Source organism: Ictidomys tridecemlineatus, chromosome 9 (assembly GCF_052094955.1).
Source record: "Ictidomys tridecemlineatus isolate mIctTri1 chromosome 9, mIctTri1.hap1, whole genome shotgun sequence".
Lineage (NCBI taxonomy): Eukaryota > Metazoa > Chordata > Mammalia > Rodentia > Sciuridae > Ictidomys > Ictidomys tridecemlineatus.
In genome coordinates this window covers 74,493,220-74,519,246 of record NC_135485.1, presented here as the reverse complement: position 1 = coordinate 74,519,246, position 26,027 = coordinate 74,493,220, and the positions used below count along the sequence as shown (strand labels likewise).

At 43.1% G+C, this 26,027-nt stretch overlaps 1 protein-coding gene across 1 annotated transcript in view; it reads left to right on the top strand.

The window, feature by feature from the left end:
• The window catches only part of LOC144366457 (SHC-transforming protein 3-like), an 80,064-nt gene extending 55,655 nt beyond the window's left edge, over nt 1-24,409 (top strand). Inside the window, 1 exon segment of the mRNA XM_078020736.1 lies at nt 23,557-24,409. Within this exon segment, the coding sequence (XP_077876862.1) occupies nt 23,557-23,685 (129 nt within the window). The 3' untranslated portion in view covers nt 23,686-24,409.
• Nucleotides 24,410-26,027: the final 1,618 nt, after the last annotated feature.

The following is a 26,027-nucleotide window of genomic DNA, read 5'->3' as shown; positions in this document are numbered from 1 at the left end:
GGTGCCCACAAAGACATTGTCCTTCACGGCTGCAGAGCAGCCCTCGAAACCCAGACGTCCACGTGGATGTAGCCCTACCACCTGATGCTCCGGAGCCCACTCCTGCTTCCCCAGTGGTTCCCAGGATGGTCCTTTATTCCAGAAGGTTCTGTTCAGAATCTGGCACGTGGGGCTCTTCTCAGTCTGCGCTCTTTGGTGGCCCCCTCGCTGCTGGTTTGGGTCAGGAGTGCCCCCTAGAGGCCCCAGTGCTGAAGGCCTGCCCCCCAGCCGCTGGTGCTGTTGGAGGTGGGGCCCTCAGGAGGTGGGGCCTCGTGGGAGGAAGTGAGGTCACAGGGATGGGCCCTGGCAGGGGCTGCTGCGCACTGGTCCCTTCCTGAGGTCATTGCTCCCTGGCCACCAAATGAGGGGAGCAGCTATGTTCCCTCACTGTGGTGTGCTCCCTCACCACAGGCCCCAAGGCCACCAGGGTCACGTGGCCATGGACTGGACCCTCTGCCACCACGATCCAAGATAAACCTTTCCTCCTTTTAAGAGGATAATTTCAGATATTTTATTGAGGAAACGAAAAGCTGGCCAGCATGCCCACTCTGGTTCAGGGGATGCCCCCTGCTGCTTGCTCACAGAAATGAGGCCTCTGGGGCCTCTCGTTAGCTGGCAGTGACAGATGGTGCTCATTCTGGACACTCAGGGAGGCGTCTGCCAGGCTGCCCACTGGGGACTCACTCCTCTCCCTCTGTCCCAAGACCTGCTCTAGTTCCTAACTGAGCCTTTGGCTCCATCCACTGGTTATTTTGTGAGTGTGGGTCTTGGTTTCCAGTTTTCCTTGGTGGCTCTAATCTGAGGCTTCTTCAAGCTGGCTTCTGTCCTGGTCACTGTTTGAGCACCTCTTTCTTTCTAGAACAAAAGGACACAGGGGGCCCATCCTTCTCTGCACTCAGCCTTTCCTCCCAAATGCTCCTGCTCCTTCAGGAGGGCACTGGCTATTAGAGATAAGGATTGGGCACTAGGAGTGCTTATTGGGGACTGTGATGGCCCTCTTCCCTTCAGCAGGACAAAGTTCCTGAGATAATCAACTCAAAGGAGCAGAGGCCCATGGCTCAGGGCTCAGTCCGCAGTCCCTTGGCCCTCTTGCCTTTGGGCCTGGGATGAGGCAGACACCATGGTGGGAGTGGGTGATAGAGGACATGGCTCACCCAGTGTGGCCTGGGAACGAGAGGAAGGCCCCCCCATGTCCCCTTCCAGGGCGCCCTCCCAGTGACTGAAGGTCTCTCCTCTAAGCCCCTCCTCCTAAAGCTTCCATATCTCCCAACAGCACCACGGGCTGAGGGCCGGGTCTTCCACACATGGGCCTGCGGGAGACATCAGACCAGAGAAGGGTGTGGCTGGCCCTGGTCTCCTGATGGACAGAGTTAGGGCGCGTACACTTGCACACACATGTGCGTGGACATACATGCAACACTCTCACACAGACACACATGCACCCAGGTACACACTCATATACATACCCCCCACCCCACCCCCACACCTCACACATATACCTACTCCATCTTCCACACACAGTTTGCATTAATTTATTTCTATGTCAATTTCAGCAAGTCTTCCAATTTCAATTCCATATCACAGGGTTCATTATGGTTCCTTTTCCACATTTATAACTCCCATCCCCAGCAGTGAGCTACCTGATCCCATCACCCCTGATAGCTTGACTTTTTTTTTTTTTGTCTAGGCCCCTATATGGAAGCCCTCTCCTGTCTTGCCTGCCGCCCCTCCTCAGGGAGACCCTTGATCCTGTCCCACTGTCCCCTATCCATGCTCTAACACCCCACACCCGTCCCCCTCTCACCTAGATGTCCCCTTCCGTCTTGGGACTCTGACATCCCACGTTGGCTGCGTAGCCTTCTCCTGGGCAAAGACGCCTTCCCCTCCCTCCTCTTGGCCTCAGATACTCTGTGCTGGTCCTCCCTACCCTGGGCACCCGCTCTTCCTATGGTCTGAACCCCATGTGGGTCTGAGTGGCTACCTCCACTCTCCAGAGCATGGATATCCTGCTTCCCTTTAGGACTGATTATTTGAGAAAGAAAAATAGTAGAAAGGAAGACAAAGGAGGGAATGTACAAAGTATTCTGTAGTGTGCACAAAGCCTACCCCTCGCCATGTCTCCTGTAAATAACTTCAGAATGCATGTTCACCTATAGAACCTTCCTCACAGTTCTACAACGTCATCGTTCATCTGACAAAACTAAGAATAACTTATCAGTGTGACCCAATACCCAGTCCATATTCATTTTTTGTAGTTGTCTCAGAGATGTTCTTTTTATTATGAACTTGTTGGAATCAGCATCCAAATGTGGTATGCACTTGAATTTTGTTGTCTTTTGACACAATTTTATTGCATGGCAGCTTTCCTTCTGTTTTCTTTCTATACCAGTGATTTTTTTTTAATTGAAACTTTTGTCTGTAGAATACCCTGCAGTTGGCAGTTGCTTCCTTGTGACATTATTTAATTTGTTCCTTTGTCTCTTTTTCCTGTATTTTTGGTAAACTTGGAGTAGAGAGATTTTTTTTTACTGTTACTTCATTGAAATATAATCTACATAGCATACTCATTTAAAATGGGTATTTAGCATATTTGGTTTTTAGTAAAATGGTTTTCAGTAAATTCATTTATATTTGCATTCATCACCAATGTCAATCTTAGGACATTTTTATCACCATCAAAAGAAACATCATCTGATTGAGCTAAAACCCACTGACCTCCAATTCTCCTCACTCACACAGACCTTTTAGGAATATTTTCTATCCCTATAGGTTTTCCATTCTGGAATTTAATATGAATAAAATAATATTCTTGTGGGGCTGGTCGCTCAGAAAACACACCAAGTCCTAGTTGTGTCTAATTGAAAAGTCTTTATTTAGCCCCCCGGCCTGCAACTACTCCCCACAGGACCCATTACCATCTCTGCAAGGAACAGCCCCAAGCCTGAGCATTTTAGGATATTCAAAAACCACATCTGGATTGACGCAGCAGCAAGCAAGCAGGTACAAAAGCTGAATTGGGCAGTTAGTGAGACAGTGCAATGGGTACACTGGTATTTCCCACAAGACTTTCCTGGTTGGCATAGCAGCAAGCCAGCAGAAGGGAAGTGGGTCAAAATGACCCTAGTTGAGAACAAGTTAGAGAATGGTTACTAACGTCTAGACAATGAATCTCTGATAAGATACATTGCCCAAGAAAAATAGAAACCAAAGAGAACAATTTTACATTGTATAAGAATTGCTATTTTGTGTTCCCAAGTACACTATGCTGGGTAACTATTAATGGGCACAGAGGCGGGGCTTTCCCACGAGAGAAGCATTTCTTACATGATTTGGAGTCTCAGGGTAAAATGGGTCTGTTTGGTCATTGCCCATATAACCTGGTCCATAACAATGTAACCTGTGAACTTTTGTGACCAGCTTCTTTCAATCAGCATAATGTTCTCAGGGTTCACCCAACCTCTAGCATATATTTGTATGATTTTCTTTTTATAGTTAAATCATTAATATCCATTGTATGGGTAGATCACTTTTTGTTTTATTATTATTATTTTTATTATTTTTTTTGTCTGTTGATGAATGCTCAGGTCGTTTCCACATTTTGGCTGTTAGTAATAATGCTGCTATAAATATTTTTATAGTTAGTGTTAGCTTATATTTTCATTTTTCTTTGATATATAGCCAGCAATGGAATTGTTAGGTCATATGGTAGACACTATTTCTTGAGAAACTCCATCTTTTCTTTATTTTTTGAGAAACTACCCAACAATTTTCCAAGGTGACTGTCCCAATTTACACTCCAGCTGACACCACATAAAGGCTTTGATTTCTCCACAAGCTCTCCAACAATTTACCACCCTTTATGGTTCTACCCCTCCTGGTGAGTAGGAAGTTATATCTCATTGTGGTTTTGATTTACATTTTTCTGATTAGTAACAATGTTGAGCAACTCTTAATTTTCTTATTGACCATATCTTTCTTACAGAAAAGTCTATTTAGATCCTTTGCCCATTTGTTTTAATTGGATTATATTTTATTATTACATTCTAAATGTTCTTTATATATGCTAGAGACAAGTCCATTATCAGTTATATAACTTGTCATTATTTATTTTCTCATCCTGCAAGTAATCTTTTCACTTTCTTGATGCTGTCCTTTAAAGCATGAAAATTTTAAATTTTGAGAAAATTAATTTTATCTTTTCTTTTGTGCTCAGGTTTTTTATGTTATACCTGAGTCTTTTCTCGAATCCAAGGTCACAAAGATTCACCTCTATATTTTCTTCAAAGAATTTATAGTTTTAGTGCTTACATTTAAGCCTTTGATTCGTTTTATGTTAATTCGTATATACACTGTAATGTAATGGTTCAGCTTTATTCTTTTACTTGTGAATATTCAGTTGTCTTCCCATCATTTGTTGATAAGACTGTTCTTTCCCTATTGAATATTGCTGGCACCACTACTGACAATTAGTTGATCATTGAAGTATATTGTATTGTGGACTCTCAAATTGATTCACTGGGTCTGGATGTCTATCCTTGGGACAGTACCATACAATATTGATTTCAATTGCTTTCCAGAAAGTTTTTAAATCAGGAAAGGTGAGTCCATCCACTTTATTATTCTTTTTCAGGATTGTTTTGCTATTTGGGGTTTCTAGCAGTTCCATATGAGCTTTAGAATAACTTGTCAATGTCTACAAAGAGGTCAGTTGTGATTCTGATGGGAATTACATTGAATCTATAGATCAATTTTGGGAATAGTGATGTCTTAACAATTAAGTCTTCCAAACCATAATAGAGACATGTCTTCCCAATTATTTATGTATTTCTTAGTTTTTAATAATATTTTTAGTTTACAGAGTATAAGTTTTGCACTTCTTTTGTTAATTTTACTTCTAAGCATTTTATTTCAGAAAGTTCTTATGAATGTTCTCGATTTCATTTTCAGACTATTCGTTGCAAGTGTATGGAAACATAATTGATTTCTGCCTATTGATTTTGTATCCTACAAACTTATGCTGAAGTCATTTATTGGTTTTAATATTTTAATGGATAGTTTAGAATTTTCTATGTAAAGATCTTGTTATCAGCAAATAGAGTTTTGTTTTTTTCCTTTCCAGCTTGGATACCTTTTATTCTCTGCATTACCTGATTACCTTAGCTACAAGTTCCACTACAATGATAAATAGAAGTAGCAAGAGCAGACCTCTTGTCTTGTGACTGAAAACATCTAATTTTTCACAATTAAGTATGTTAGCTTTGGGATTTTTGTGTATACCCTTTATCAGGTTGAAAAAAATCATTTTACTTCTGGTTTGTTGAGTCTTTCTTTTTACACATGTAGTGTTGGATTTTGTCAAATTATTTTCTATGTCTGTTAATTTTTTTGTGTGTGTCTTTGATTTATAATTTCTGTGTTATGCTAACTAATTTTCAGATGTTAACCCTTGCATTCCTGGAATAAATTTCACTTGGGCATGGATGTATAATCTTTCTATTATTATTTCCTAGATTTGGCTTGCCAGTATTTTTTGAGGATTTTCCCCATCCATATGCATAAGGGAATCTGTAGAGTTTTATTATTATTATTTATGGTATCTTTGTCTGGTTTTGGCTATCAGGGTATTACAGAACTCACAAAGTGAGTTTAGAAGTGTTTTGTCTTTCACTTCTTGCAAGAGTTTGTGAAGAATTGGTGAATTCTTCCTTAGATTCTTGGCAAAGCTTAGTAGTGAAGCCATTTGGTCCTAACTTTTTGGTGGCGGGTAGTTTGAGTACTAATTCTCTTCATCATTATAGTTCAATAGGCTATCTATTTCTTCATGTGTCAGTTTTGATAGTTTGTGCCTGTCTAGGAATTTTTCCATTTTATCTAAATATCAAATTGGCAATCATATATGAAGAATGTATATTCTATTGTTGGATGGAGTGTTTCATAAATACCAAATAGGTCTAATTGGTTTTTAGGGCTGTTCAAGTCTTCTATTTCCTCATTAGTCTTCTGCCTCGTTGTTCTACCCATTATTAAAAATAGGGTATTGAAGTCTCTAACTGTTATTGTTGATTTGTCTCTCTTTCCCCATTTCTGTTAGTTTTGCTTCATGTATTTTGGTGGTCTGTTATTGAGTGCATATATGTTTATGATTTCTATGTCCTCTAACAGGGTGACCTTTTACTAAATGTTCTTCTTCATCTGTAGTAACATTTTTGTTTTGAAGCCCAGTATTAATATATCCACTCAAGCTTTCTCAAGGCTGCTATTTGCATAATACACCCCTTTCTGCCCTGTACTTTCAATTCTCTTGTATCTTTGGATCTAAAACATGTCTCCTTCAGACAGCATTTAGTTATATCATGATTTTTCCTTATATATTCTGATAATCTTTGCCTTTGCATTGTTGTATCCATTCACTAACATTTAATGCCATCATTATTGATATGACTAGATTTACATCTGCTGTATTACTTTTTTGTATTTTACATGTCTCATGTCTTTTTTGGTCCCCATTCCTTCTTTACCTTTGCATTAAGTGAATATTTTATAATGTAGCATTTTAATTTTTTTCTGATCAACACATTATATCTTTTTATTGGTACATTATGTACATAATCATGAGATTTATTATACCATTTTTATACATGTGCACATAAGTTGATTATCTTTATTCCCTAGTACCTTCTGTTTTGCCTTTTTCTTTTTAATCATTTTTCCATTATGCCTTTGAATCTTTTTAAGTGATTGTTCCACATACATTATCTTGCCAGAATTACCTTCAAATTTATACTAGCTTAATTTTTGTGACCTACAAAAACATCCCTCCTATGAAGCTCTGTTCTTTTTCCCTTGTGAGGAATTATTGCCATACATACCGTATCTATTAACGTTACAAGCCCAACAATACATGGTATAATTATTATTTTGCCATCTGAAGTTTTCTCAGTCAAACTAGATTTACTGCAACCCACTCTCTTTGTGCGATTATTGGCAAAGATGTTATATCACATTCCTATATGTCAGGCCCAACATTGTGTTATATATGTACTCTATTATGCAACTGCTTTTTAAATAAGTTAATTTTGAAGTTTCTAAATGTGCTTTTCTGGAGAGAAGAAAGCTGTTTTTCTCTCGATGTGGTCACTGTTATTCAGCATCATGATCATCCCCTTTCCTGTTTGGAACACACATGAAGACAGACAGACTTCTTCTGAAGTGGACTAATATGTTTCTAAAGCGAATTCCTCACTCTAGAGACACATTTTCCTTGAACCTTGGTGAGTTTCCGTGTGTTGTTATCTCAACTCTTCTTTCTTGGCATTCAGTCACATTTTACTGGATTGCTTACTTGATTGTCGTTCTCAGAACAGGTGTAGCAAATAGACTTACTCCTTCTCACAAGTCTGAAAATGTGTCTTTAAGTCACTTTTGATTCACAGTATTGTTCATCATAGTATGACTGATCTGAGTCTTTACCCTTCTGGTTACATTTTTTTTTCCTGGAAAACATTCAGCTTTTTCTCTTTTCATTGTATCTGTCATGTTATGGTCATGAATCTAAGTGTGGAACTTCTTCCATTCCATTTTCTGGAAACTTGATAACTCTTTATATCTGAAGATTTGTGTTTCTCTGTAAATCAGAGCAAGTTTCACAAACCATTTATTTGGTAATTTCCTGTTTTCTACATCAATTCCTCCCTGAACATATAGATGAGAAGTTTCTCCTCCTGGACTCACCCTGTGTTTCTCTTAAGTTTCTAGTTCTTTGAAACTTTTCTCTATGTTCTGGGGGCTTTTATTGACTACCTCATAAATGTTATGTTATCTGTCTCTGCATGTTTTACATATATTCATATTCATATCATTTTATAGATTACATATTTAATTTTTAAAAGATTTTTTGTCCTGTTTAATTTTTATGCACTTTATTCTTTTGAGGATGCAGTCAGTATCTTTTTGATTTTTTTCATGCTATTAATATGACTTCAATTCTTGTTTTCTGTTTTCCAAGTCATCTTCTGAGGCTGGTGTTGATTTGCTCACTAGGGTCTTTCTTCTCACAGTGCTTATGTTTTTTTTTTGTTTTCTTTAATGATTATTTTTTAATGCAGTGCTCGGGATCAGATGGTCTTCTCTGCTAGGTAAACAGTTCTCCTTCCCTCTCATCTGTCCCGGGCTTTAGAAGAGTGACTGAGATTGTGTGTGTGCGTGTGTGTGTATGTGTGTGTGTACGTGTGTGGTGTGTGTATGTGTGTGGTGTGTGTGTGTGTGTGGTGTATATGTGTGTGTGTGTGGTGTGTGTGTGTATGTGTGTGTATGTGGTGTGTGTGTATGTGTGTGTGTGGTGTGTGAGTGTATGTGTATGTGTGTGTGGTGTGTGTGTATGTGTGTGTGTATGTGTGTGTGTGGTGTGTATGTGTGTGTGTATGTGTGTGTGTGTATGTGTGTGTATGTGTGTGTGGTGTGTGTATGTGTGTGTATGTGTATGTGTGTGTGTGGTGTGTGTGTGTATGTGTGTGTGTGTGGGGTGTGTATGTGTGTGTGTATGTGTGTGTGTATGTGTATGTATGTGGTGTGTGTGTGGTGTATGTGTGTGTGTGTATGTGTGTGTGTATGTGTGTGTGTGTGGTGTGTGTGTGTGTATGTGTGTGTTGGGATAGGAGGAAGGACAGAGGGGAGGAATGCAAGGGCTTTGCCTCTTAGATTAGAAAAACATGGGGGGGGCTGGGACTTTTGAGGCTGGGTATGTCTCAAGAGGCTTCTACCTGGGCTCACCTTCGTTCTCCTTCAGGCCTAATTCTTCCCAAGCAGCATGTTTGACTTCTCTGAATCAATATTCCCTGACCTCTTCTCTGAACATAAAGTGCTGGTTCTGCTGTAAGGAGGCGAGGAAGGGGAGGGGCTGGGTTTGTGCTTGCAGCCCAGTGCACTTGGAGTGTAGGACCCTTCTGCCTGGGGGACAGATGACCATAAGCCCCGACCACATTCTAGAGGGCTCCTCCTGGCTCTCAGCAGGCTTCTGGCTTTTGGTTAGCCCATCACCCACATTCTTCCCCTCCTTCTCTTTTTAGAAGTTGATTCTTCCTTTGTCTCTTTACTGGGTACAGGAAGGGGGAGTAGGGGAATTCCTAACTGATCCTGAATTCTCAGGGCTTCACATACCATATATTCTAGGAAGGATTTCAAACTCAGGTGTCGTGACCTCTTGCCCGCAAGGAAGACACGACTCAGGAATCTTCTCTCAGCAGTTTATTCAGGCCTTTACTCAGACATGTCTTCAAGCATTCTCCCTCCGCTCGCGCCTCCCACACTTAATAAAGCACACCAAGCCCCAATGCAAAGCCACCACGTGGACCTTTCTTATAGGGTGTTAAACAATGACGCGCCAACTCTCTCTAATAAGGAGTTGTTTGTCGCAATCCACGGCGGAAGCCGGCGCCATCTTGTAATGGCGGCCATGGTCCGCTGAAACGGCTCACCACACTCAGGCAAAATGAAAGACACGAAAACAGCTAGATTTTAGCATCTTCCTCACTCAGTCCTTAAGGAGCTTTCCCCTCCTTCTCTCTGAAATGATGCAAATGGCCAGGGCCAGTGCGTCCAGTCCCTGGGGGAGGTTGGAGATAATGTGTCCACAGATTCTCTCCTCTGGATCTGATTGGTGATAGTTCTCTATGAATTTCCTGTTGGATCACCAGGGTCAGTTCTCTTATTTTTATTTATTTATTTTCTTATATTCTCTATTGTCAGAAGTAGACTTTGCAGACTCTTGAGCAAAGCTGGGGATGATGAGATCTTCTCAGTGCCTGGGAAATTATACCAGAAGGAAAAGGGCTAGTGGGGGAACCAGACCGAATCCTCCTCTCCAGGACCTCCTGTTCAGAGAGCCCAGGGGAGCAGGGGAGGGGTGAACATCAGGCCCCCCACCCCCCACCCCTCCACACCCCTGCATAGACTCAGGGTCAAGCTCACAATCTGGGGGAAAACTGAGTGCTCTCCTGGGGCAGGGGAGGAGGGTGCGAGCAATGGGTGTACCAGGTCTCAGGCCGGATACCTGACATGGAGAGGGAGGGTGGGGTCAGCACTGTGGCCCAACCACTGCCTCCTGGAAGGACCTTTGGACCCAGCAGAGGCCAGGGCAGGGCTTCTGCTTTTGATCTGCGTCCCAGCTGCTTAGTCTGGATTCAGGCTCTTGGATCTTGGGTGGGGGCAGGGCCCCCCAGTGGATCCACGCAAAGCCAGGAATTTAGAGAAAGGGCTGCAGCAGCTTGTGCCAGCTGTTCCCAGGGAATCTGGGTTTCCATCAGGGCAGCTTTGCCCACGCTGGTGTCACCCTTTGTCATTGCAATCATGTTGTCACCGACTGAGTGTACTTGTTAGTGAGAAATCCTTAAGTGGGACTTCTGCCTGCCTGCAGGTGACTCCACTTGGATGTTGCCTAGGCAATGCAAGCCCAGCCGCAGGCAGAGGGAGCTTGCTCCTCACTCCAGGCGCCGGAGGGCCTTCTGGAGTCCTTCCCCCAGTCCAGGCGGGCAGCCTCAGCTGCCCCATCCTGTCTCTGTGTGCTCCTCTTCCAAATGCTCATCAAATGGCCCCCAAATAGCCCAGAAAGCTGTCCTTTCTTCCCCAACACCTACCTGCTCTGGTCACTTCTTCCCAGGACTCACATCCCATCCAGGGTGACGCTAATGTGCCGAGTGTGGTGAGAGAAGAGCAATAGCGTCCACGTCCTGAGCACCCCCCAGCCGTGCCCTGTGCTCAGTGTATGTTCATCTTGTCACGATGACAACAGTCCTATCTGTAAAGTAGGACACATGACAGACACTCCACAGAAAGGGCATGTCCTTGCCATCAGGGGCACCATTAGAAGGGGACCGGCCAGGATGCAGCAGGTACTCAAAACTGTCTTCCTGTCACTTGTCACAAGAGCAGCATGCTTCTCCTGGGAGTCATGGGCAAGGAAGGTGGCGAATGAGCCAGAGCTCCCGCTTCATGCGCAGGTGCCATGGTGCACCCAGGAAGAAAGGGATGGGCCCACCAGGATGTTCACATGGTCAGTGGAGAAGGGCCCTTTGTTCCCTCTGGATCCCGGGAGGGACTGAATGACTTGGGCAGGTGTGTTGATTCCAGTTCACAAAACGAAGTGGACAGGACTTTGAGCCCTTATGCTAGTTCAGCAGTCTCCAGAGTGGCTCTCCTGTCCAGCAGCTTGGAACCATCTGGAACCTGCTCAGACATGCAGATTGTCAGAGCCTGCCCAGACCTGCTGGCCAGAAACCCCGAGTGAGGGGTCGCCAGCAGGAGGTCTAGTTAACACACTCTTTTAAAGAGGGGGAAGGACATGTTAGGTAAGTTGCCAAGAACAGAGCCCATTAGCAGAATAAAGATTCAAGCCCAAGCACAGTGACCTTTCTCCTGCATGGCAGTCCCTTCTGATCCTGTCCTGCTTTGCATGATCCCTGAAACACAAGAGTGGGTAATCTAGGCGTGTGGACGAATGAACTTGGAAATATTAATTTCTACCTAAGTTTCTTAAAGGTAGGTGAGAACAGGCAGTGCGACAGTTTGGATCCGGAATGTCTTCCAAAGCCCTGTGTGTTAAAGACTTAGTCCAGAGCCGGGCACTATTGGAGGTAGTGGACCCCCCAGGAGGCTGGGCCTAGTGGGAGGAAGTGAGGTCATTGGTGGGGGCAGGGGGATGCCCTCAAAGGGAAGATGGGGATCCCGGCCCTTCCCTGTCTCTCTTCTTCATTACCAGTGGCCACAAAGTGAGCAGCCTCCTCCACCCTGAGTTATTTTTATGTCCCACCACTTCTGAGTTGTTCCTTGGGCTCTCGGGAATCTTTGGTCCCAAATAAACCCAGCCTTTTGGATACCCGGGACTTGGTTCTTTCCCACTGCACTCAACTTTTGTCTGTAGAATCCGAGTTTTCTGTACTTTCAGACTCTTCCTGAAATGATTAGAAAAATCATAAGCAGCTCAGAGACCTCGCTGACAGACCTTATCACACTAGCTGCCCCTGAAGACCCATCAGATCTCACCACACAGGTGGCTGGCTGTGTCGAAGACCCCGGCTGCTCCACTCCAGGATTGCTTGGGTCACTTCCAGAGAGCCTGTGCCCACTCCTCCCTAAGAAGGCAAGCTCAGCTGAAGAGCCACAGCCAGGCGGACACAGTGGGCATGGAGAAGGCCATGTGCCTAAGGGCAGTGGGGTAGGGGTGGCTCCCCTCACCCCCGCATCTTGGTCTCCTTGCATCCCCAGGAGTCTTCATCCCCAGGAGTCTGTGTCCCTGGAGAAGGTCAAGGCCTTTGGACAGTGCCTGAGGTTATGCAGGTTCCTGCTTGGGGCTTCAGAAGGGGGTCTAATTCTGATAAAATCATGGTCCATCTCTGTTGTGGGGTGGGATGGGGGTAGAGTTCTCTGTTCAGCGGAATTGCTTTGTGTGATCACTGAAACACAGGAGTGGGTCATTTAGGTGTGCTGTCTCCTGTTGTTGGCATTGTGCTTTGTTGATTATTGAAAAAACCTGGAGATTATGGCAGTCACCTCTGACCCTGGGCCAGTTGTGGGACTTCCCTATCCACTGGAGATCTTGGGTGGGAAGATCCATCTCCAAGTCCTGGGAGTGCTCTGAGGCCTGCCCCTCCTGCCTTCTTCCTGGCTTTTGCATATTAGGTGTCCACATAAGGCTCTGTGTGACAAAGTTTTTCCATGATGAAGAAGAAAATGTTTCTAGAGACTAAACAAATGTCGAAGGAACCTTCCAACTGGAGATTTTCAAATTCCCCCACCATTTTGCCATTCTAGCCACAAGGGGGCGCTAGAAGCAGACAGTTTCCACCTTGCAGGAGCTGGAGGAACCTCGCTTGGGAGGGCCCAAGGCAGGTGAGCATCAGGCCTCTGCTTTGGACCTAGGCAGGTCCCCGGGAGAGTACACTGTGCACTTCCTGCCTGTACTTCTTCCTCTTCTCCAACTTTGCTCTGATTTGTGGAGTTTTACAAAAATATGGAGTTGATTTGTGGAACAGCTGTGACCGTTCCTGGCTGGTGTCCTTGGACACGGGTCCTCCCTTCTGTGAATGGAATGGGTCCTGTCTGTGGTCACTCAGGGATCTGTGGAGACAGATGGCTTTGGGGACACTGAGTGTGGTGGTCCCAGCACCCCCTGTTTAGCAGCTGGATGAGGACTTCTTTGTGGTTTCTTGAGGAACTCATCAGCTGGTGACCTGGAGGACTCGTGGAGGCCACACACAACCCACAACAGTCTGGGCTTCCACAGGTGGGGTCAATTTGGGAGATGGAGAGAGCCCCTCGGACAGGGATGAGAGAGATTCTATCTGGTGGCCCAACTCCTGAGACACAGTTTTAAAGCTGGAATGGATTGTGATGACCTCTATATCCATGTGTTCCACGTCTGAAGATTCAACCAAGTGCAGATATTCAGAAGATAAAATTGCGCCTCTACTAAACACACACAGATCTTTTTTTTTAATCATCATCATACAATGTAATATAATGAGAATTTACTTAGCATTTTCAAGGTCATAGATACTATAGGTGATCCAGAGATGATTTAAAGTCTAATGGAGGCTATAGATACATTATATGCAAATTCTGTGCCTTTTTATGTGAAGGGACTTGAGCATCCCATAGATTTTGGCATCTCTTTGGATCGACCCTTTGGATGCTGAAGGACCATTGTACTTCCCCTACAGTTCGACCAAAAGTTACAAACATGATTCTGTTAGCAATTAGCATTCCCAAGGGCTGGTCTGGTGGCCTCTATCTCTTGCAAGGGCGTATTAGTTCAGCACAAAGTATGTGAGGTCAAACCAGGCCTGCAGCTCTGTGGGTCACACAAACTCCCACTGTGTACCTCCCCAACTCCCACCTGTCCTTAGAAGGTCACACATACCTCCAGAGAGCAATTTTAGGACTGTTCTTTTTTTTTTTCTTTTTCTTCTAGTTCTGAGAAGAATATCTTTGGTATTTGGAGGAGGATTGCATTGAATCTGTAAATCATTTTTGGTACTATGGCCATGTTTTTAAATTTATTTTTTGGCGTAGATGGACACAACACAATGCCTTTATTTTTATGTGGTGCTGAGGATCGAACCCAGGTCCCGCCCATGCTAGGCGAGCGCTCTACTGCTGAGCCACAATCCCAGCCCAGTCTGGCCATTTTAACCATATTTATTCTGCCTGCACCTGAATCTGGGAGGTCTCTCGGTCTTCTAGTGTCTTCTTTGATTTCTTTTTCCAGTGTTCTGTAGTTTTCTTCATAAAGGTCTTTTACTTCTCATTAGACTTACTCCAAATTATTTAATTTTTTTAACATTATTGTGAATGAAATTTTTTCCCCGATTTCTTCCTCAGCAGATCCACTATTGGGGTGTAAAAAAGCTATTAGCTTTTTAGGTTCACTTTGTATCCTGTTATTTGGATGAATTTGTTTATCAGCTCTAGAAATTTCCTGGTGGAGCTTTTAGGATCTTCAAAGTAAAGGATCACTTCATCGGCCAACGACAACAATTGGACTCCATCCTCTCCTGTTTCTTAGTCCCCTTTTCTTCCTTCTCCTACCTGATTGCACTGGGTAAAACTTCAAGTACCATATTGAATAGGAGAGGTGAGAGTGGACATCCTTATTGTGTTTAGAGGACAGACCTTTATTTTTCTTCATTTGTTATAGTCCTGCCTTTGAGTTTGTCTTATGCAGCCTTTACAATGTTAAGGCAAGTTCTTCCCTGTCCTTAGACTCTTTAGGGTTTTTTTTTTTTAGTTTTTTGTTTTTTATCACGTATAGTTGTTGAATTTTGTTGCAGGCCATCTCTGCATCTGCTGAGATGAGCCTCATTTTGCAGTTGGTTCTGTTTCTGTGGTATATTATGTTCATTGATTTACTTAGGTTGAACTATCTTTGCATCCCTGGAACGAAACCAACCCAATCGTGGGGTTTAATCTTTGTGATGTGTTTTTTAAAAAATTCGATTTGCTAGGATTTTATTAAAAATATTTGCATTTATCTTTGTCAAGGATATTGGTTTGTAGTTTTCTTTCCTTGAAATGTCCTTTTCTGGTTTGGCCATCAGGGCGATAGTGGCTTTGAGTTTGGAAATACCCCCCTTTATGTTTCATAGGAAAATCTGAGGCACAGTAGCACTATTTCTTCTTTTTCTTTTGGTTAGCTTGGCTAAGGGTTTGTCAATATTGTCAGTCTTTTCAAATAACCGTCTCTTGTTTCATTTATCCTTTTTAGTATCTGTTTACTTTCTATTCCATTAATTTTAGCTTTGGTCTTTATTATTTCTTTGCTTATACTGGTTTTGAAAAGAGTTTTCTCTTGTTTATCTAACATCTTGACATGCAGATGATTTTTTTGAGATCTTTATCAGATTTAAAGTAGACACTCATTCCAATTGACTTTGTTCTTCTATCTGGCTTTGCCATGTTCCAGAGATTTGGGTATATTGTATTTCTATTCTTGTTTGATTCTGAGGAATTTTAAATTTCTCCTCTAATTTCTTCAATGATCCACTCACCATTCAAAAGTGGACTGTTCAGTCTCCATTCGTTTGTTTAGTTTCTATGTTTTTTCTTGCTGTTGACTGTTAACTTCACTCCATTATGATCTGCTAAATTGCAAGGAATTATTTCATCTTTTTTTATATCTGTTAAGACTTACTTTATGGCCTAGATTATGATCTATTTTGATAAAGATTATATGAATAGCTGAAAACAAAGCATATTTAGCTGTTGTTGAATGAAATATTCTGAAGATACCTGTTATGTCCATTTGATTGAAATTATGTTTTAACTATAGTGTGTTTGCTTATTTTATGACTGAATTACCTATCTATTTGTGATTGAGGTGTACTGAAATCACCCAGTTTTACTGTATTGGAATCTATCTGAGACTTTATGTCAAATAACATTTGTTTTATGTAATTAGGTGCACCTATATTGAGGGCATAAATATTTACTGTTGTTATATTTTCTTGTCGGATTGTTTCATTTGCCAGTATATAATAATCTTCTTTGGCTCTTCTAAGTTTGGTTTGAAGTTTTCCTTGTCAGATTTAGGAGATCCTCCTGCTTGCTTGCAGTTTCTGTTGCATGGAATGTCCTTTCTGTCTTTATACTTTCAGCCTGTGGATGTTTTTTCCTATGAGATGTGTTTCTTGCAGATATCATAAATTTGGGTCTTGTTTTTTAATCTAGTCTGATAGTCTATGTCTTTTAATTGAGAATTTAGACCATTTACATTCAGTGTTATTGTAGATAGGTCTGTATCACTTCCTGTCATTTTGATTTATTTGCAATGCTTGCTTCAATCCTAATTGCTTATCTATTCTGATGAAACCTATCCTTTCCTGAGCTCTTGTGTTAGTCATGAACTCCTTTACTTTATGTTTACCTTGGGAGGTTTTTATTTCTTCTATGATTCTGAAGGAGACTTTTGCTGGATATAGAAATCTTGATTGGCAGGTTTGTGTGTGTGTGTGTGTGTGTGTGTGTGTTTGTTTGTTTGTTTTTGTTTTTCTTCTTTCAGGTCTTGAAATACATCATTCCAAGCCTTCCTGGACTTAAGGGTTTCATCAGAGAAATTTTCTGTTATTTTCATTTAAATATAACCCAGCTATCTCTCTTGTAGCTTCTAAACTTATTTCTTTTTTTCCTGGAATTTTGGCATTGTAATTAAAATGTATAATGGGGAGGCTCTTTTCTGGTCTTGTCTATCTGTGATCCTAAATTCCTCCAGTATCTGGATATCCATCTCAACCTCAAGGTGTGGAATATTCTCTGCTATTAGTTCACTGAATAAGCAGTGTCTCAGCTCCTTTCTCAGTACCTGTGAGTCTGACGTCTGGTCTCTTAATGTTGTCCCATCTATTCTCATCTATTCTGATCATAGTTTCTTATTATTTTCTTTAATACCATCTGAATGTTCAAGTCTGTCTACCTTGTCCTCAAGCTCCAAGATGATCTTCTACTTAATCTAATCAGTTGGCAAGACTTTCAACTGAGTTTTTTACTCAGTTATGGCTTTCATTCCCAAGGCTTCTGATTGTTTCTTTTTCAGAATCTCTGTCTCTGTACTGAAATGCTCATTCATATCCTGTTTTTGCTCTTTGGGTTCATTCCTGAGATCTTCTTTTAATTCACAGGTCAGTCATTTTAACAATCAGCTTTTCAAATTCACCATCCAGCATTTCATCACTTCAATATCTGTGGATTGAGTGATTGGAGGTTATAAACTTTTGGAAATGTCTCAGGGGTTTGTTTCCTCGTGTTTTTGGGCATTCTCTGTTGTTCTTGCATCTGTTGTGACGTTCCTCCTCTTCTTATTTAGGAAGCAGTTATCTCTTTACCATAAACTCTGAGCTGAGTTTATTTCTTAGCTTCAAAGCATCCAATCAGTGTAATGAAGGTGCTTAGTTGTACCACTAGCCCGGCTTTGAGAAAAGAGAATAAGTGACAGTGGAAACCTAAGAGCAGAAATTATAGCATCATACATTTAGAAACATCATAATTCTACAACTCTACTAACCAATGAGAAAAGGGGGTTAGAAAGAGTACAGAATAGGTTGCAGAGTTAGGCATTAATGGCCGCATACTTAATGCTAAATTATATTGGAAGAAGGGAGAAAGGCAAGAAAGAGAGAGAGGGAATGGAAACAGATAAAGTGAGGAGAGAAAAAGGATAAAGAGAATGGAACACGTGTGGAAGAAGAAGATTTGTCAAGAAAAACACTCAAATTAATTGAAAAAATACACAAAATTGGATAGACTTATGAAACAACAAATAGTAAAGTAAGACACAAGAAAATACTTTATACAATAATCTATAATGCAACAACAATAGTTTAAAAAAATTCAGTTTTCTCCTTGCTGAGGTGTTTGAAAATGGAGAGACTTCTCTCCGAGGCTTTGATTTTAGGGTTCCTAAGCTAAAGGTGGTTTGTGACACAATTAAGTTGCTGTTTGTACTCTGTCAGCTCAGACCCAAACTGGGCCCGTCTTGCTGGGGAGTCTGTGTGCTGAAGGGGAGGGTAGTTCTAGCAGGCCCTGAGGTCAGCCCAGTCCCTCCAGTGGCCTGGGTACTGATCAGGACTGTTCTGCATCCTCAGTCCCAAGAGAGCTAGTCCGCGTGCTGGGGAGAGTGTGTGGGGAGTGCCCAGGTGGCATCAGCAGACCCTCCGCACACTTCTGGGCCTGGGGGCGGTGGTCAGCCTGCCAGGGGGTGCTTCGGGCAGCAGCATCCCATGGGACTCCAAACCCACCCACCGCAATACCTTGTCAGCCTTGCCCCTTGTTCAAATAAAAACACCCTTTTCTTTTCTCTTCTTTGAAGACTGATCCATGGCAGCGGTGACTCCTGTCACCACCCAGTATCGCTCCTGAGCCCAGATTGACTCATGGCTTGAGCACCCACTGATCCAGTGAGAAGTAAAGCCTGGGTGGCCACTGGGTCTTGGGTGCAAGAAAAGACCATGACAGTGGAGGGAGGGAGGGAGGAAGGAGTGAGGGAGGGAGGGAAGGAAGGAGGGGAAGAGAAGGAAAGCTACAAGATTTCTAATTTTCTGTGCAGAAAGTTGAAACAAGGAAGCTTTCTCAGGTGATGCTGCCTCTCCACTCTCACAAGAGCTGGTGGCACATGCCAGGTCTCTCCTGCGCCTGCTCACTTTTCGGGGTCAGAGTGCCTTTTCTGCTGAGATTGTGATTTTGCTGGACAGAAGAGCCTGCTTTTCTTAAATTCCCTGGGAAACTTTCTTTTAGCTTATGGGAACAAAGATTCCCCTCCCTCTGGGCCACAATGTGCCGGCTCTGGTGCACTCTAGTTTTTTTTTTTTATTATTAATTCTCTTTCTAATCCAAAAACTGGTATTTCTGGGTTTCACCTGGTTGCTGGCTCTTGGTGTTGCCTTCCGGCACTTTCCCACAATTTCTCTGTATCATCCTGCAGCTACAGAACCATGTCTTGACTCAGCCTCAGAGAGCAGCTCCGTTACCGTAGGTTCCTTTAGTCTGCCATTTTTCTGAATTTCTAGTGTTGGGGTTTACAGTGAAGTCTGTAATATAGTTTGAGTTAATGTTTGAAAGAGTTTAGGTTCCGTCTCTGGATAAATTAACTGTTTTTTTTTTTCTCCCTGTGTTTTGGTTAGTTTTTTCATTGCTGTGACCAAAAGACCCAACAAGAAAGATGGAAAAAAGTTTATCTTGGCTCACGGTTCCAGAGGTTCAGTTCATGATCAGCCTGTTCCCTAGCTCTGGGCCCAAGATGAAGCCCATCATGGTGGAAGGAATGACAGAGGACAGCAGCTCAGGACATGGCAACAGGAAGAGGGAGAGAGCTCCACTCCCCAGAGACAAAATATAAACCTCAAAGGCACACCCCCAGTGCCCTACCTCCTCCAGCTACACCCCGCCTATCTACAGTTACCTCTCAACTAATCCATATCAGTGAATTAACCCACTGATTAGGTGACAGTTTTCATAACCCAATCATTCCACCTCTGAATATCTTGCACTGTCTTACATGTGAGTTTTTTTTGCGAGGGGCCTCATATCCTATCCATAACAATACAGATGTTCATACTGTCTTTTCTCTTGTGATTCCTTGGCTTCTTGCTAAAATTCAGTTGACAGTGTTTGTATGGATCTGTTCCTGGGCTCTCTGTCCTGTTCCATTGATCTATTTGTCATTCTTGATTAATACCACAGTGTCTTGATTGCTACAGCTTTGTGGTAACTTCTGAAGTTGAATTGAGACAATTCTCCAAATTCTTCTCTTTCAGTATTGTGTTAGCTACTCTGGATCTTTCCCCCCCCAACCAGATAAGCTTTAGAAAAAGTTGGCCAATACTACATAACTTGGAAGGATTTTGATTGATTTTGCATTGACTCTAGAGATGAATTTGGAAAGAACTGACATCTTGACCACATTGAGTTTTCCTATCCATAAACATGGAATACCTTGGAATTCCTTGTATACCTTCTCCATATTTAGTTCTTTGATTTTCTTCATCAGACTTTAATAGGTTTCCTCCTATAGATCTTGTATATGCTTTGTTGGATTTATACCTATATGTTTCCTTTTGGGGGATGCTAATGCAAGTGGTATTGTAGTTTAATTTTCAACTCTATGCTTTCGTTGCAAATATATAGGAAAGTGATTGAATTTTGTGTATTAAACTTGTAACTTGAAACCTTACTATAATTGCTTATTAGTTCAAGGAGGTTTTTTTTTTTTTTTGGTTGTTGGTTCTTTCAGATTTTCTTAAGAGACTAATCATGAGTCTGTGAACAAATGTAATTTTATTTCTTCTTTGCCAATATGAATACCTTTTCTTCTATTATTGTATTGAGCAAGACATTGGGACTTCTAGTATGATAGTGTAAAGGATGGTGAGAAAAGTCATCCTTGCCTTGTTCTGGATCTTACTGGAAAAACTTTGGTTTTTCACTTTTAGTGATAATATTAGCTGTAGGTTTTTAGTTTAGGATCTTCCCTTCTATCCCTCGTTTATTGAGAGATTTTTTTAAAAAAATCATGTAGGGTGTTGGATTTTGTCAAATGCTTTTTCTGTATCTATTGATATTGTCATGTGATTTTTTTTCTTCTTTAACTTGTTAATGTAATAAATAATATATGGATTCTTAATTTTGTGCCAACTTTAAACATCTGAAATAAATCCCTCAGTTGTGACGTATACATTTTTATACATTGTTGAATCTGATTCAATCATATTTTTGGATTTTTGCATATATGTTCATCAGAGATACTGTTCTATGGTTTTCCTATAATATCTTTGCCAGATTTTGGTATTACGGTAATGCTGGCTTCATAGAATGAATCAGGAAGTATTCTCTTTGATTCTATCTTCTGAAAGACATTTTAGAAAGTTAGTATAAATTTTCCTCAAAGAATTGTAATGCATTCCACTGCTGTTGTGTATTTAAAAAAATAGTAAAATAAAAAAAAAACTTGAAGCTTTCTGAAAAAAAAAAAGAAAAGAAAAAGAAATCATCAGTGAACCCATCTGGGCCGGGTGCCTTCTTTTGAGAAGGTTATTAACCTTTGATTCAATTTCTTTACTGGGTAGGCCTATTCAGATCATTTACTTCTTCTCATGTGAGTTTTAGCAGATTGTGTCTTTCAGGGAATTGGTCCATTGTGTCATGTAGGTTCATCAAATTCATGGGCATAGAGTTGTTCACAGTATTCCCTTATCATATTTTTAATGTTCATGGGATCAGTGACTCTCTTCCATTTTTCCTTGTGATTTCTGTCCCTCCACTACTCATATTCCTTAGCCTTGCTAATAGCTCAACAATTCTGTTAATATTTTGGTCTCACTGATTTTCTCTATTGATTCCGTGCTTTCAATTTCACTGATTTCTCTTCTCATTTTCTGTCTTTATTTCTGCTTACTTTAGGTTAATTTGCTCTTTTCTTTTTCTAGTGTCTTAAGGTAGAAGCTTAGATTACTGATCTTAGACCTTTCTTCTTTTTAAATATATGCCTCTTTTGGTCTCTTCTCTGTACCCTGATAAGAATGAAGGTTTTCCTCTCGATTTTAATTTCCTCTTGGCTACGCAGAGCCCTGCAGAGTTGTCAGGGGTTACCATCTTTTTAGGTGTCTGGAGCCTAGGTTTGTCCCGGGGGCTGGGTGGTTTTAATCAGCTTCTGGCATTTCTAGTACCATGTGGGGACCCACACAGATGGCTCTAGGGGCTGCAAGTTTCCCGGGCAGGAGCCAGATTGAAGTGCTAGCAAGCATTTATAGGAATTAGGTGGATTGACCCTTTTATTTAATTTAACAGTAAATTATGACTTGTTCTATGTGCTGGCGTTGGCCAGCTGTGTACTGTAGACACCACCTGGTGGTGCTCAGCTTTGGCAGCATGTTGGAACCACTGTGGGACCATCACCACCCCCTCCTCCAGCTTCTGATGGGACTGTCCTGGGCTGTAGCCTGGGCGTGGGGTTGCTGAATGCCCCTCAGGTGGCTTGGGCCTTGGCCTGGCTATTTCAGGAACTTTCTGTCATAGTCCTTCCTTCGTCCACCCAGTTCCTCCAGAACCAACATATTATTAAAAAAAAAAAATAGAAACAAGGGGTTAATGTTAAGGCAACACCCAAAGAATACTGCTCTTACTCTGAGTTTCTAAGTGCCCCAGATTCTAAATACTTAGCAATGCATCACCCAGGGTGTCTTTTTTGGGTCAGAAATTCCAGGGAGTTTCTAGAGAATTAAACAACCTTCTCCATGAGAAGGTGCTGGGAAGTCCTGTGGGAAAGATCTGTTTCCATGTTCATCCCATGGATCTCATCATTGGTGAGGCTGGATGCCCACGGAGCAGGGGCCTCTGCAGCTCAGGAAGTCTCTTCCTGCTCCAGGGCTTACAGAGAAAGGTGAAGGGAAATCATGTAGGGGAAAATATCCTCATTTCAAAGCTTCTGCTGTTACCTTGAGCTGCTCATTGGTAGAGCCCTGAGAACGTGGCTTGCACTTCTCAGAGCACCTTGGGTGAGCTTTGCAGTGCATACACCTCAGAGAGAGGATGAGCTCCTGACAACTCATATGCATGCTGGTGAAGAGCAATCTCCTAAAGTTGCAGAAGGAGGCCAGGGCACTGGGGCATCCTGGCTTGTGAGGGCTACATGGGTCCAGCCAGGCATCCACTTCCCACCTCCCACTTTTCAAAGGAGCAAAGCTGAGCTGCTCTCAGGTGAGCTGGTATAGCAATAAAAGTCACCGACTCTAGGGAGAGGTGGCTTATGATCCCCAGGGACCACAGTACAGGCCAGTGAGCAGAACAGGGTGCTAACCCTTCTTCTACCTCCCATTTGTATATTCAGGAAAGGTTCATGGGGTACACACCGTGCTCGACTTGAGAACGGAAAGCCCAGGAACACGGAGCACAGCCCCCCCTGTCTCAGCCAGGCCCACCCCGTGAGGGCAGCGTATATGCTCTGGGGCCGGCCTGGGAGGAGTGGAGGGAGAGAGGCCCTGGAGGTTCTGTCCGCGAGGCTGAGGCTTAGCCAGGTTCTCAGGGGGAAGCACTTCCGCAGCCAGGCAACAACTGTGCCTGTGGGAGAGAAGGGCACAGGAGTCCTTAGACCCCGCGGTCCAGTGCAGGGAGGCTGGGCAGGAGCTTCTGTGAGGGAGGGAATGAAGTCGGAGGTGGGGTAGCCCCTGGCTGCATAGTTTGGAGAAGGCTGTGCCCCAGTGTGGTCAGGATGGAGGAACAAGGTGGACAGGGTCCACGGAGCAGTGTGCTGGGACATTCAGGGCTCTGTCTCCAAGGGGTGGGCAGATGAAATGGACTGAAGGGACCAGCTGCACTTAGTGACCAGGGTCTGGGTAGATGGCATCTCTGAAGTCTGGGGTTCCCGAGTCCAGAAAGGCCTTTGCCCTTGGGCCGATTCAGATGGTGGCTCTGGATTCAGATGGTGTTTTCTTTTCTTCTGTCTATGAGACATGCTCAACTTTCTGTTTGCTTCCCGCACAGATCCGGATGAAGGACAGGGTCTTTGACAGTATCAGCCACCTCATCAGCCACCACCTTGAAAGCAGCCTACCCATCGTCTCTGCTGGGAGCGAACTCTGCCTCCAGCAACCAGTGGAGAGGAAGCAGTGAGCCGGCCTGGCCCTCTTCCAACGCCTGCACCAGGTCAGGAGGACCTGGGGCAACAGTCGCCCACTCCAGGGACTGGGGTGGCTGCCTGAGGGCACAGAGCCTTCTTCAAAAGCCCCCAAAGGCAGGTTTCCTTCAAGTTCAAGTTTCATAAACGTGTTCCCAATTTCTCATATGCATATTAAAGGTGTACATACCTATACATCCTGTACAAATTATCCCTCTATATTTATATTTTTTAAGACTAAGAAAGATGATGTAAGACTAATGTTTTGTGCTGTATGTTTTTAATGAAAAAAAAAAAAGTTTGACTGTAGTTGTCCAGGCAAAAATTTAACTCAACCGACCTATTCCACTGGGAAATTTCACTAGGAAGGTGTAACCTGCAGTTTTACTTAATAAGCACAATACAAAGGGAAGCAGGAGGTTTGATAATAAACACAGAATTGTAATAGAATAAGGCAGCAAGCTGTCAAAAGAGTGTCTAACCCTGCATTTGAAGTACTATTATGAACTTGGCTCTGAGACTGGATGGGCTGGCTGAGTCGGCCTCCTCCTTCCACTTCCTGGGTGATGCCTTCCCTGCTCCTTGCACCACGGGGCTCTGTGTGCACAGGGTTTCCACCACAGGACCACCTGCTGCAGCTTGGCCAGACAGCAGGAGATGCTTCAGCTCCTCTGGGTTCTGCTGAGCATGGGCACTTGTCTCTCTTGACCCCAGTTATGTGCCAGGATTCATGTAAGGCCAAATATGGCACAAAATTAATATCATGCATCAAGATCTTAACTGGCAGATGTGGCTCATGATCAAATGAGGATGTGTGGAAGACAGCGGGGGCAAATTCTTAGCCAATGGGTTGATCACAGGCTGCTTGTAACAGCTGCAGATGAAACAGCCCCACACCCACCCTTTGTCTTCAATAGAGGGAAAAACGTGTCTTAGCGTTGCGGGGAGGGCTGATGCATGCAAGTGTGCAGAGTTCAGCCCTGGACCCGCTCACTGGCTGGTCCTCCTGGGTCTGGATGGGCTCAGGAGGAGGTTCCACCCCTGGAGTGAGGGATGGTGACCACCTTGCTGCCTCACAAGGCTTCCCAGAGGCTCAGAGGACAGGGTGAGTGCCCCAGGCCACAGCTCTTCATCCTGACTCTCTTCCTTCCAGATCAAATGCTGTCATTTTCGGATAGATCCTTTTTGTGTTGGGAAGTTGGCAATGCTTATGACTTTTAAAAAATATTGGGGCTGAGATTGCCCTGTTGTCTTTTCCAACATAGTTGGGTGATTCTGTCATTGGTGGGCACCTCCTCCAATGTCACCCTGGTCTCGGTGAGGTCCTGTTAGCACCTGTCATCCCTGGCCAGTCGAACTGAATGACTCTCTGTTCATAACCGAGAGCTGGGTCCTGTAGAACTAGGTGCTTGGAGAGGAATTAAGAGGCCACTTAAGTGTATCTGGGGAGTCGTGTTTGTGAAGTTCTAATGCTGAGTGTGTGAACTCCACTTCTGCTTTGGGGACGTGTGGAGTTAATAGATGAGGATGGGTTGGGTAAGTCCCAAGGGTCCAAGGAATCTAAGCTGATGGCTGAGTCAGTCTTCTAGAATGTTCTGTGGTGGATTGGAACTCTGGAGAGCCTGGCACTAATGCAGACCACCTGGCACTTCCTACACTGTTGATTTCAGGCACAGCCTGGACACCCTGCTCTATGTCATCCAGTGGCAGTGGCACCGACCAAGTGGCTGGTAGCAGCTGCTCAGGCTCCTGCCTTGTGACCACATAGGCTTGGGGGCAGCTCACGCCTGTCCCCTGGGAAGCTGTCCCCAGCACACACATATTCTGTTCTGATTCTCCAGTGTGAGCATCTACTGTACATAAAAATGTTGTGAAATCATCTTCTTTGAACATGCTTTCATCTCCTACTTGTGAAAGGCCCAGATCTTCATTTTCAGCGGCACTAGCCCCATAGAAAACCAAAGCTAAGAACCGTTTTATTTTATTTTCCTCTTGGGGGAGTAAGAAGTCCATGGTTCTAGTAGCCCTCTTAGCTGAAGTCAGTGTTGGTTTAGTGGATGACAAACAGCATATATTTTTTTTCCTGCATGGAAATCAGTTTATAAAATCCAAAGTATTGGGATCAAATCTTTTTACATTTCACTATTAATTTAAAATACGTGATTTGGATTTCAGATGACAAGATGGGTCACACTGAAATAATGTCAAGTTAAAGAAAAAAAACCCATTCCCTTTTAGCAACGACATCTCAAAGCAGATTTGAGATGTGGCAAATGACAGGGATCTTCTAATCTCCATTCCCTTCATTCTGTAAAGCTTGGTAGTGTACCCACGGGTA